At 39.1% G+C, this 14,253-nt stretch overlaps 1 protein-coding gene across 3 annotated transcripts in view; it reads right to left on the bottom strand.

The window, feature by feature from the left end:
• znf385c (zinc finger protein 385C) overlaps nt 1-14,253 on the bottom strand; it is a 242,703-nt gene that overhangs the window by 19,785 nt on the left and 208,665 nt on the right. For all 3 annotated transcript variants that reach the window (XM_055223916.1, XM_055223914.1, XM_055223913.1), the window contains exon 4: nt 10,772-10,970. In XM_055223916.1, coding sequence (XP_055079891.1) covers nt 10,772-10,970 — 199 coding nt within the window. The remainder of the gene's footprint in view (nt 1-10,771; nt 10,971-14,253) is intronic.

Raw genomic sequence — 14,253 nt, 5'->3', positions numbered from 1 at the left:
TGGACAAACACTCCACCAACTGTCGCTCTTAAAACAACTTATGATAAAACTCAAGGGTGAGGTAAAGATAAACCAATACAATGTACACTATGTTAACTTTTCTGGTGATCAACATAAACTTCCATCTATCTCTATGAAAACAAGTTGACGTCACCTCAACCCCACTTACCCCCACCCTGTTCACTACTGAACATTCCAGGAGAAGTATTTCTTACACTTTTGTAAAACAGAGGCTGATTTTAATTGGTGATAATGAACCGGCACTGTTTAGCCTATTAGCATTCAGACAGACACAGATGTGGTATTTCTTATGTTGCTCTTAAGGATGTGCCATGTCACTTTTCTAATGAGAGATCCAAGACCTGCCTGTTTAATGCCTGGCAGTGGAACATTCCAGGCAAAGTAGTAACATCTCCAGGTGGCTAATATGTGAATCTATGTGAACTATGGACAGACAGAGTAAACGCTAATTGTTGTATTTTTACTAATTATAATCATTATCTGGACTATGCACACTCTACACATAAGGAGCTATGATAAAGACTGTGGCATTATTACATCCAAATTTCATTTTCATCAATAATACATTTTATTAGTAAATATTCGCTACCTAGAAACCTTCAGTCAACCTCTATTTGTCTGATAATGTACTTAAAGGACCTATATTACTTTCTGATCTATGTTATAATGTTGTTTCCTCATCACAAACAGACCTGGAGTTGTGTTTTGTTTCATTCACAAATGTTTCACACTCATTTCGCATTAATATTTCAGCTGAGTTTTTCTCTCAAACAGAAAACACTGTGTTCCACCTTGTGATGTCATGTGGTAATACAGGAAGTGTCCCAACTTCACTAATCTCTGCTGAACATAAGGTCAAACGTAGCTGTTAACTTGAAAACTACCACAACATGAGATCACGAGGTGCAACAGAGCATTTTGAGCTTTGGCAATGCAGACTTATAATAAAGGGTCACTCAAACATGTGAATGAAACAAAACACAACTCCGGGTGTGTTTTTGAGGAGGTAACAACATTATAACACAGCTTTTTTTGTAAAAGTTCACAATGGGAAACATCAGCAGACGAATCAAAACCAAATCCTTAAAAAGGGAACCTGCTAAATAAAATTATTCAGTTTTCTTATCTCAAAGTAGCCATTTCCACTTTTAACACAACTTGCAGTGCACATAAACACCTTCTTATAAGTAGCAGCTTTGTGGTATTTGTTGATATCTCTCTTTATTTTAATCCATGTGGAACAAGGTAGATTAGGTCCGCACCACGTCAATGCAATCTGCTGCTTTGTCCTTCCACTTCCCCTGTTCACTCACTCTCTCCAGGTCCCAGTCTATTTAAATATCAACCAAGTCAATAGAAAGAAGCTAATCGACTGCCAAGCCAATAAGTCACTGTAGTTCTGTTACAGGCCCACCTCATAGCCCTCCTGGGGGAATCCGCTATCCAATAACACTGTACAATTGCTCTCTATACCATTTCATTTGCTCGGCCTTCTCCTCCCATACACCTTCAATGCATCTGGGCTCATTGATTTTCTCAGAGTAAATTCATCACTGGAGATAAGGGTCCTTCTACTCCCATTGAACTACAGACACTACAGTACAACGCAAAGGACGAGACGTTTTTTTTCAGGTGGTCAAAGTCAGTCAAGAAGGCAGCTGATTTTTTGTCATTTATGTTCATATCTTGAGTTACGGACACAATAGCGGAATGAAAAATACCAGGATCATATAAAACAGGTCAATACGAACATTTTAAGATCAAAATGACGAGTCTGACAGCAGCAGTTACAGAGAGAGAGGCCACAGTTTTCTCGTGTAAAGTGAATTGGAGCCACTGGAGTCGATGGAGCAGGAGGTGCGCCCATGATCACTTCCTATTTGCAACGCGACCACTAGCAGGTTAGCTATGTCGTTTTATATATACAGTCTATGCTGCCAATATATACGCCTATAGAAACCCTTCAAAAACATTTTTCATTCTGATACGACACAGGCTCAGTGGAGAAAGTGTCTTGCCCAATGACACAACAACAGTGCGCACTGATCAGACCTGGAACTGAATCTCCAATCATTTTGGTTTTCTACCCACATATTATACTAAAGATTTAGCTTTTAACCATGGTATAATATTACCTCTAAATGAAACATAGCTGGAGTCGTATTTAGCTTCCTTCATGCCCGTTTCAGTAATCCTTTTTACAAAGCTGTGTTGCTCTGAGTCTCAAAAAGTCCAAGCAGAGAAGAAAAGCTGGCTTCAAATAGTGTGTGTTTTCTATATATAGGCATTAAAGGTCCTATATTAAGCAAAATGGACTCTTGTGAGCTTTAAGTTAGAATGTTGCTTCTCCTCAAAAACATACTCAGAACTGTTTTGTTTCATTCACTTATGTTTGAGTAACATTTTATTATTAGTCTGTCTACATCTCCAAAGCTCAAAATGCTCTGTTCCACCTTGTGATGTCATGAAGTGGTAGTTTTCAAGCTACTTTTCACGTTTTGTTCAGTAGAGATTGGCAATTCCGGAGCTGTAATTATCCAAATGACTCTAGTGAAGATGTGTGGAACAGAGTGTTTTCTGTTTGAGAGAAGAACTCAGCCTAAAAATGCAGGGTTTGTGTGTTAAACGTGTGTGAATGAAACAAAACACAACTCCACGTATGTGTGTGATGAAGAAACAACACTATAACATATTAGAAAATAGTGTAATATGGGTCTTTTAAGCTCTAAAACACGAAATGTCAAAGCAAACACGTGTGGTCAGTGTGCCCTTTAAAAGAAATGAATGACATCTGCAAAGGCATTAAGCTTCGTTTTGCAATTATAAAGACTTGGAACCATGAGTAATTGGGGGGTAGATGGTTATATCCATTTTCATAGCTTTATATTGTCTCCACCACTGGAGTATTGGCTTACCCACCAACTGTGCACTGTTGCCCTATAGCACGCAGTAATGAAAAAGTATTGACTGAAAGTTTGATTGACTTGACTGTGTAAGCTGACCAATAATATTCTACACCTTACAATTAAAAACATAATAAAAACTGACTACGTTAAGTTTTTATACTCAGACAATGAACGTACAGCCTTGTTTCGCTGGCACGGTTATATAAAGGCGACATGTATAAGAGCAAGATTAGACAGGAGTCCTCCCATGTAATGAGAATGACCTCTACCTCTCTCTATGGGACAGGGGTAGGAGGGGGGGGCGTATAAGAAGATGGGGAGGACACAGGGGGGCTCTGTGCTATGATCCGGGAGCTTACGTGAGCGACACCGGCACCTGAGAAGCCTCCGGAGGGACGATAGTGATCAGCGGATTTACAGGGACAGACAGAATCAAAGTGCACACGCTCACAGAGAGAACAGGGCCATTTTAAATAAGCACGCTGAGTTTGGCAGAGAAAAGTTTAGATTCACAAAGACTTTAAGAAGGAAAAAAGAAAGAAATGTATCGTTAATGAAATGGTCTGCTCGTTCTGGAAAAGACGTTTGACCCAGGAAATAAAAGGATGATTTATAATTATGTGTTTAAACTTTGATCTCTCCATTTGAGGAGATTGCACTTTCTCATCTACCTTCATGGAAAAAAGTAGGAGCAGCCATCAAGCCGAGTTACAGGTCAGATCTGTGGAGAGGCGACCCCGCTAGCAGTACGAATGCACGTTTTTTGTTCCTGGTTTGTGATGGATAAAATGATTCATGATTAGATGCAGATAGAAGCAGGCTGATTTTGTCACAAGTGTTGCCTTTACAATATGAGTGAAAATCATAGACTGTGTATATAAATGGACATAGCGAACCTGTTAGCCACCACGTTCCAAATGGAAAGTGATCATGGGCACACTTCTGACTCCAATTCACTTTACATTGGAAAACTGCTGCCCCTCTCTCTGTAACTACTGTTGTCAGACTCGTCATTTTGGTCTTAAAATGTTTGTATTAACCCGCTCTACATGACTATGGGGATTTTATTTCGCTATTATGTCCGTAAATCAAGATGTGAACATTAATAACAGATAAATCAGGCACCATCTTTCCTTGAGGTCTCTCCCGCTAGCGTTAGCAACAGGTTTGATTGACAGTGTTGCACCCGCTCCCTGTTAGACCAGTAGGGCAGGCGGGAAGGGGTGTTACTTCCAACAGCCTTGCTCTGGATTGGCTCTGTGGTTGCTATGATACTTGCGGTCAGAATTCCAAATATGGAACTTGGCTCCAAATTCACCCCTACATCTGCTAGCCTCGATGAGCTTCATTTGACTGGAGCCGAACGCTATGGGCGACGTAACACTCACTCAGTCCGATTCTTTATACAATCTATAGTGGAAATGAATTGTATTTGTTTGCGAGATTAAAAGTTTGGTTTATTCCGGATTTCTACGGACAACAAGAAAATCATCAAATATGTGCCCTATGACTAATCTAATCAAAAGTTACTGCTATTTTAAAGAGAACAGATCACGCAGATTTGACCTTAACTCTGCAATATCTGGACATCAGGTTTACTTTTCACTTTCTTACATCATCAAAAAGGATCCCCCGGCGCTACCACTGCCAATATGGGGTTTGGAGGTGCATAGGTAATATTTCACAGTATGGTTTTAAACTTATTTCCATTGCATTACAGTTGTTTTTATTGTCCAAAAATACATAAAAAACTATCACTCTCACTATGAATGGGGGTGCAACTTAGCAACATCTCTTGCTTGTCTCCATGTAGCTAGTTATGTTCAATGCCATACTGTGAAACATTATCGGCAAGCAATCACATCTCCATGGTGAAAAGTAGTGACGGACGCTCCACTAGAAAAATTACAAGTTTCAAGATGACGAGAGATCAGTTTAAGTTTGCAGCCTGCGTTATCCTTGCAAAGACATAAACCAAACACAGCTCATATTCTGTTATCAAAATACTTGAAATAAACCCGTGAATATCTTTAAACTTGTCCTTTTGAGCCTCATTATTTGTCAGACTTGTGTGAGACGCAGTGACAGCTCTGCTCTGGCATTGGGAATCTGTCAAAGCAAAGGCCATGTATCGAACAGCTGCAGTCTCAGATCACACAGCATCACATCACTGTCTCAATCAATGCAACACCATCATATACCATTTCAACGAAAACACACTGCCTAACTCTGATAATCGTTTGAAATCTACAATCACAATTTCAAACTGTCAAATTCAAGGATAATATTTATGAATAATTTAAAGGTCCTATATTATGCAAAATTGACTCTTGTGAGCTTTAAGCCATGGTAGAATGTTGTTAGAGCCTCAAAAACATGCCCAGAGTTGTGTTATTGGATCTATACTCTCAAGGCTACCCAGTTTACAGGCCTCAGTGGAGAGTTAGATTACTCCTCTTTCCTCCTTTTTTATTATGTGGTTGTTATTTACACTAATATGAACATGAATGTATGTATGATCTAATGTCGTGTAAAGAACTAAACCTGGCTCAGCTTACATGTCCCATCATGCACCAGGTGATTGTGTGCCAGCCCACTTTGGTCATGTGATCTATACCTATGACTTTAAATCCGCTCTGGGACAGCCATCTCGAGTTTGCCCTGATGAAGGCTGAAGGGCCGAAACCCGTTGGTGTGATTTTCACTTTATCTGCCACGTGGTAATCAAAGCGTTTAATTATTTTGTACTTTTTGAGTGTCTTGGATTTTAGACTGAAGAGCACCAAAAGCACCAATTTTTCCCAATCTCTGTACATCCAAGTAGCATTCCTGCCCGAGAAACATTTATTATTAGTCTGTCTGCATCTCCCAAACTCTAAATGCTCTGTTCCACCTTGTGATGTCATGAAGTGGTAGTTTTCAAGTCAGCTGCTACTATTTACATTTTGTTCAGTAGAGTTTGGCAATTCCAGGGCTGAAATTATCCAAATGATTCTAGTGAAGGTGTGTGCAGTTTAAAAACACAGTGGAGCACTTCCTGTATTACCACATGATGACATCACAAGGTGGAACATAGTATTTTTGTTTGAGAGAAGAGCTCAACCTAAATATGCAGGGTTTGTGTGAATGAAAATGCAACTCTGGGTATGTTTTTGATGAGGAAATAAGATTGTAACTTGGATCAGAAAATACGGTAATATGGGCCCTTTAAGTACCAAATATTTAGTGGAAACAAGCACTTTTTAGCTTGATACTTGTTGATTCAAATCATTTCCACAGCAAAAGAACATTCTGCCCAATCTTTGCTGATAAAAATGAATACTAGTCCACAGTCCCTAATAATAAACGATCACTTATAATTCATTATTGCCTGAGATGCAGCCTATTCAAACAGCGGAGTCATTCAGACATGGAGTTGACTGATGTCTTTCCAGATAATGATGTCCCTTTGTAAAGCAGGACACTTAAAACTATTGGCGTCTCTTTATCTCTCCCAATACACTCGCTAATGTGTATTTTTATGACTCCAGCACAACAGGGCCTCGATAACAACAATAAAAGCAAATCAGTAAATCGTTAATCTCCATGGCGGCAAACAGGTGACCAGAGATGGGAAGAATGCTTTGAAAATGGGTTTGGTTACAGAATACGAAATATAAGTGCATTAAAATGTATTTTGTAACTGATTTAACACACACGCCTTGCATATTTAGGCTGAGTTCTTCTCTCAAACTGAAAATACTCTGTTCCACCTTGTGATGTCATGTGGTGATACAGGAAGTGCTCCACTGTGTTTTTAAACTCCACACACCTTCACTAGAATCACTTGGTTCATTTCAGGCCTGGGATTGTCCATGTCGACTGAACTAAAGGTAAAAAGGTAGCTGTTAACTTGAAAACTACCAATATATGACATCACAAGGTGGAACAGAGCATTCTGAGCTTTGGAGACATAGTAAAACAGATTACTCAAACATGTGTGAATGAAAAAACCCCCCGCAACTCCAGGTATATTTTTGAGGAGGTAACAACATTATAACACGTCTTAAAGCTCACAAGAGTCAATTTTGTATAACCTTTAACGGACGTTTAATGCAATATTGTGAAACATTCCAAGCGAAGCAATGACATCTCCATGCGCTTATCTGTGCCTCCACCAGAAAAGTTACATAATGCACCTTTAAACAGAGTTCTTTTGTTGCTTTAAACTGGGCTGACAGACAGAGAAAACATGTGGGTTATGGGGTCCTGATGGCTCACAATATGTCCACTCCAACACACTCTCCACTTCACACTCTCACGCAGATACAAGTAATATCAGCGAGTGTTCATTTGGAGCTATTACTTTTCAGGACGCCTTTGTACTGCATCGCACTGCTGAATTTTAATTTCACATTAGGCCAATCACACAATTGCCTGGCTTATTAAATAGTGTTCCTCCTCGCCGAAATCGCATTGGGGAATTATTCCACATTATGAATTGTATTAAAAACCAGCAATTTCTATGTCAATTCTTTCATTTTATCTCACTGTTCATTCTTCTAGTTCTTCTCCGAGCACAGAGGCCGTTTTGGTGCATATTAAATAGAGATTTGATGAGAGCGTTATCAGCACTCTTTTGTCCACTGCCCTCTTTCTGAAGGAGACTCAAAGTGGGGAGAAAAGAAAGTCTGAAGAAGTACGGGACATACTCTGACCCTCAATATGTTTAAAGCAAAAGCCTATTCTGCAAAATGGACTTTTCAGAGATTTAAACCATGTTGTAGTTATTTCCTCTTCTCATTTAAACTCTTGAAGTTGTTTTTGGGGTGATTTGTGCATGTTTGAGCAACTTTTAATCGCTTATTTTCAAGAATCAATCCCCGTTTTCACCGCCAACAGTCCACACCCACTGCTGTGTACTTACTTTGCTGTCCAATTTTATTTTCTTAATCAGTGATATTTGCAGGATTTGTCATTATGGTACAAATGAAAAAGAAATCCACAACTCGCTAGTGTAATATGCAGCTATCCATAGGGGGCGCCAACAGCTACACGACTCTTTGTTGTGATGACGTTTACAGCGACGTCAGCTCACATTGGGCACTGCAGTTTTCTAACGTGGAAGTCAGGGCGCTTATTTCTTTTATGAAGTTGTTTTAGATGAATACTGTGATTTAAAATGTGCAAATTATAACACAATGATCCACTAGTGTCATAGGTTATAATTATATAGCAGACACAAGCACAATAGGTCTGCTTTAAATGTATCCTATGTGATAAGATATAATATATTTTGGAAATCTAGGTTTGTAAAATATAAATATTGTAATAAATTATGCTAAAACTACTACTGAAATAATCTGAAAAGTATGTGTGCTTTGGAGCTCAGAATTTGGAGGAATTTTTTTTTTTTTACTATTTTTTGTGTCAAATTGCAATGGAGAGAGACAGAAAGAGGGAGAGAAAAAAAGAGGGAAAGATAGAGATATGGAGAGAGAGAGAGAGAGAGAGAGAGAGAGAGAGAGAGAGAGAGAGAGAGAGAAAGGGGGAAGAAGAGATGGACACACTTAAATGTCATGTGAACAGCCCACACTCAGGACTGCCCTTTTCTACACAGACAGACAGGGTCAAAGCTTGTGTGTTATGGTGGGCGTCGTATTACTATGCTTCACAATCACATGATTTCAGTTGTATTTTCAGAAGAACATATTTATTTTGGAGTTTAAAATGATGGATTTAAAGTAGGTATAAGGACTGACACTTAACACATTGTTTGACTAAAGAATCTAATCTGTATGTCTTAAAGTGATAACATGATTGTTGTTTGAGTTTAGAACTAGGCTTATCCTCATTTTGATCACCATTTGCTATTCAGCTTTATATTTTCTTATTACTAACAAATACAACATTATACATATTAATTTCCCACATAAACAATATTATCATTGCATATCAAAACAAAAACTCTGCTCCAAACCATGTACTGACACAAGTTTGGTTTGGTTATAGACCTCTTGATTAAAGGTCCCATATTACACAAAATTGGAGTTATGTTTTGTTTCATTCACACATATTTGAGTAACTCCAAATTATTAGTCTGTCTACATCTCCAAAGCTCAAAATGCTCTGTTCCACATTGTGATGTCATAAAGTGGTAGTTTTTAAGTTATCAGCTCCTTTTACCTGTTGTTCAGTAGAGATTGACAATTCCAGGGCTGAAATCATCCAAATGATTCTAATGAAGACGTAAGGAGTTTAAAAACACAATGGGGGACTTCCTGTATTACCAGATGACATCACAAGGTGGAACAGAGTATTTTTTGTTCAAGAAAAGAACTCGGCCTACATCTGCAGGGTTTGTGTGTTAAACGTGTGGATGAAACAAAACACAACACAACTCCAGGTCTGTTTGTGATGAGGAAATAACATTATAACACATCAGAAAACAGTGTAATATGGGTCCTTTAAAAAGACTAAAGCTCAAATACAAATGGAAGAACTTTGATCTCATTAGAAATTTGATGAATTCGACAGCCCTGTGATTATGATCATTTTTCCAATCTTTACCTTTCTTTGTTTCTGTCTGTTTTTTATACTTCACCACGCTACAGGCACAAAGCAGCACAAACCAGCGTAAACGAGTATCTTCGATTTATACTGTTGACAGGGAAAGTTTTCAGACTACAAAGAAACTTCAATCTTTTTCCCTCAGACCCTTGGCATCTGATGGCAGATCTGGAGTTAGATGTTAAGGTTAAATTGAAGGACATTTTTTGAAGATGAAACAGCAGAAATTTCAGAGTAAACAGAAGAAGAGATGGTGACAGATGGTGAAGATGTTATCTCGCAAAGCAGCATAACAGGGAAGAGATAACAGTGGGGTATACAAGGTGATGGAGACGATATATAAAACAGTGGAAGGGGGAAATGAAGGGTGTTGGTTAAAGCTGCGCTGCGTAACATTTCTAGTGGAGGGTTTACCCATAGACTGTACAAAGAAGTGGATTAAGGGAGTGCGATGTCACCCATAGTGTTCGGGGCGAGCAGTTATAGGGGCGACCGCTCTCAACAAAGCCTGTCGTAACACTAGCAGAAGTGACCTTGAGGAAAGAAGGCACCTGATTTGTCTGTTATCAATACTCATATCTTGATTTACAGACAAAATAGCTAAATAAAAATACCATGATCCCAAAGAGCGGGTTAATATGAACAATTTAAGACCAAAATGATGAACCTGACAGCAGCAGTTACAAAGAGAGGGGCCACAGTTTTTCAATAGAAAGTGAATTGGAGCCAGAGTTGATGGAGCTGGAATCGTGCCTATGCTCATTTCCTATTTAGAATACGGCGGCCAACAGGTTAGCTATGTCCATTTGTATATACAGTCTATATTTGTCCTCCCCTGTCGACTCCCCTGAGTTTACCACATGCTGGTCTTAACAGAGATAATAATGCTTTTCTGGAATATTCTACGGTATGGCTTCTATCTCTATGGAGACAAACAGGTGACGCCACCAGGTCATCCCATTCTTATGTGAGTGGGATCTCCTCTCCACAGATCTGACCTGTAACTCACCTGCTTGTCTCTACTGGACATGTTTAAAGCCAAACTGTGGAACATTTCAGGCAAAGGAATAACATCTCCATGGAGACAAGCAGATAGTGGACTCAGAAAAGTACTTGCAGTGTACCTTCTCTCTAGGATGAACACACCATTTCAAAATTGGCACTAAACTTGGACAAGATTAGGGAATAAACCAGATCTTCAACAGGACTTAACTGGGTTTAAACCAGGACCAGCACTGAATACACCCTGAGCGTCGTCATAGCAACTGTAGCTTTCATTTCACTGGTGTACTCACTTGTGGTCTCTAAGCTTGTCTCCATGTGCATCTGTAGAGTTGTTTCGGCAGCGATGGTCTTCCCTCGGTCCCTGTCTCGCTCTCTGTCCCGTCCCGTGGACAGACCCTCTGCTGCCCTCTTCTGGCGGTTCTTCTGCGCCTCCATGGCTTTGAGCTTCCTTGCATGTTTGTGGCCTTTGTAATGGGCTTCGGCTTGGTTCTGTGGGACAAAAGAGAAGAGAAATTTGACTTAGAATGAGCTCAACGCATTACGATTTAAAAACATTTCGCAAATTAATGTAGCACTGATGTAACACAGTAAAAGTATGTAGTTTAAACAGTATGTCTATCCATAGGTTTTGAAGTGTTAAAAATGGCATAGCAATTAACAATTCAAAACAGAAAAACAAACAATATATTGTATTTTTTGAATAGTAAAGTAGGCTTCAAAATGTTGCCTTTAATTCAGTGGCGGCTGGTCCATAATGAAATCATGCTAATTTGGAAACATATTTAACATTAAAATATGACATAGCTTGGCAGTATTAGTGTTTAAATATTGCATTAATGTTGACTATAAACAACATAATCAAAAGAAAATATGGTCTAATCACTCCTCCCCTCACTGTTAGCTTTTTATTACTCCATTTAATTATTTTCTGGGTTTCAAAGTATGCGACTGAGCTACTTGGGGCGATCTGAAAACAGCCCATCTGCTCCAGTGAAAGTCTATTAGAGAAATCTGACCAATCCGATAGTTGCGTCTTGACAGCTGATAGTGAACGTGTTATTACCCCGAAGCACAGCCGCTGTTAACCCTATAAACACCTGACGAGCATCCCAAAAACCCCCGTGTGCGCTCAGATCCAGAGTCACGCGACAAAGACACACTTCACAGGACACGGGGAAGCCTCACACTTACACCTGACAGGAGGTGACAGGAGTTAAACGGTTTGTGCACAAGAAAAAGTTTGAAGAACTTTTACTGTAAGAGGCAGAAGCTAGCAGCTAGAGTTTATCGTCGCAGCTGTAGCGTTGCGTACTAGCATATCTGATTCATCTGCTCATTAAAAACACCAGGACAGTTTGCTCTGGCTGTAGGACGAACTGAAACATGAAACTTGACAGAGAAAATAAATATTACACAAACACAGATGCGTTTGGACAACAGCATGACGCTAACGCCGCAGGGACTCCCATTCTTTCAGTTACAAAACCTTCAAAACTCCAGACGAGAACTTCAGGGAGTAAATCATCAAATACGTGATATAGATTGTTAGAAAGTACTATTTTTCTACAAAACAAATGCTAAGTTTGTATCTTGTTCAAATACGATGCTACGTTTGACGAGTATTAACCCCAAAGTAAACAAACCCAAAACACGCATGTCTCGTCTTTGGTCCGGTTCTATAGGTCCAAAACGCACTCATTCAGTCACTTCTTATGAGTCAAAACAAAAGTATATTCAAAGGTATGTCCCATGTGGCGCTAGTGAGTCATTTTGCAACATTAATTTTGTTTCACACGAAAATACAAAATTTGTCACCAATCTTGAATTTTAGGCCATAGTTGAGTTAGTGTCGCGCATCTATTTAGTCTACAACAAAGTCCAGTACTCTGAACCGCATGTATTTCAATGACACATATTACATTATTATGTTACCACGGAAACATGGTTGCAGATAGAGGTATGTTCCCTTTGGCTTTTGTGTTCAGTTTGCCCCAGGGCAGCTGTGGCTACAATAGTAGCTTACCATCACCAAGTGTGGAAATGAATGAATAATGACAATAGTGTAGCGCTTTGAGAGGCTTTGACAAGCCTGTAAAGCGCATTACAAGTGTGAGCCATTATTAGGCCCGAGCCTGGGACTCCGTCCCGGCGAGGGACTCATTAAAACCGCGTCCGAAACCCGGAAAATGGCAAAAATCAAGTAGTAAACACGCCCCGACATGGCAGTGAGTGGTGTCAAAAATTAGAACTTGACGAGCTCTAATTGTCACAAAAGACCCCGAGAAAAAATAACGAAAGACGACTCGGTAGCGCCACCTCAAACTTTGATTTTCATGGGGCCAATGGGAGCCCGACTCGGAAAAAAGTCGACGTAAAAATCCGAAACTCACATCAAAAAATAGTACATGTCGGGACATGACAAAAATGATATTATGGCCCCGCCCTAAAATGTACAGGAAGTCGGCCATATTGGATCAAACCCGGGAACGACAAAAGTGCGCACCCTCACATTCAGGACATTTTCTCGCACAGTTTTCATCAGAAACACGTCAAATTTGGCCAAATCCCACTAAACCCATGTGTGAGTAAAGATTATCAATTACATTTTGATTATGACTTTGGGTGTGGTCAGGGTGAATTTTCAAGAAAATCGCAAATTTATGAATATTTAAAAAAAATATTTCTCGTTCACACATTTTTTGTTGGGAAAACGCTAATACAGCGTTTATGCACATTTGTGAGCTGAACGCAATGATATGCAAATCAAGGCACTCTCTCACAAAATGGCTCTCTAGCGCCCTCTTCAAATTTCATTTTCAAAAATTCGTAGAAGACAATCGATTTGTCGTGGACGTGTGAAAAAATTCACAGGGGCCTTATTTGTGATGGGGCACAATGTGAGAAAGTCACATGACTGTAGCTGTTATGGTTTAGGAGAAAAATAATAGGTGAAAAATGTGTTTCCATTATTATTCTTATTTTGGTCGCGACTTTGAATCCACTTTTGACCCCCTGAACATTAACGAAAAGTCAATTTTATTGGACCCAAAATTCAAGATTGGTGAAAAATTTTGTATTTTAATGTTCAAAAAAATTCATGTACAAAATGACTCAATAGCGCCACCTCAAAATTTGAAATACATTGCGGCAATGAGAGACCTTTTTCATCGTAGACAAATGAAATTTGGTACAAACATAGAACATGTCAAGACAAGAAAAAAATTATATTATGACCCCACCCTAAACCCTACAGGAAGTCGGCCATTGTGGGCGGAACCCCATTTTTCCAACATTTTACCTCTCACCTTTGAATTTTTTAAGCCTCGAATTTTCATTCTTCATCCTAAACTCAACAGACTTCAAGTTCAACCACTTCAGCTTTCAGCATGTCCCAGGTCAGATGACTTTACTTTTTTACTATACTTTACCTACATTTAGACATTTAATTTATGTACAATATATTAAATATATTCTGTTTAACGCTAGTAGTTATTAGCTAACTGTGAGAGTGAAATGTTGCTCCCTTGATGTACGTGCAAATTGGGTAGAGTTGGCCACAAATTGTACTAATAAGATTAAGAATAACCCAAGAAATTTGTCAAGTAGCAAAGAGTATTTATATGAAGTATTTGGGGAAACTACTACTGAAGAGCGGTGCAAGAAATAGAAATGTTCAGATCATTTCATATTGTCAACATAAAGCTTTTGTCACTTGTTGACTGTTACTTCAAACTAATATTACTTAAGTAGGAGTAAAAGTACAGTTGTTCAA

This window comes from Periophthalmus magnuspinnatus, chromosome 8, assembly GCF_009829125.3.
Source record: "Periophthalmus magnuspinnatus isolate fPerMag1 chromosome 8, fPerMag1.2.pri, whole genome shotgun sequence".
Taxonomy (NCBI): domain Eukaryota; kingdom Metazoa; phylum Chordata; class Actinopteri; order Gobiiformes; family Gobiidae; genus Periophthalmus; species Periophthalmus magnuspinnatus.
The sequence above is the reverse complement of the archived record's forward strand: the minus strand, read 5'-3'. Positions and strand labels throughout refer to the sequence as shown.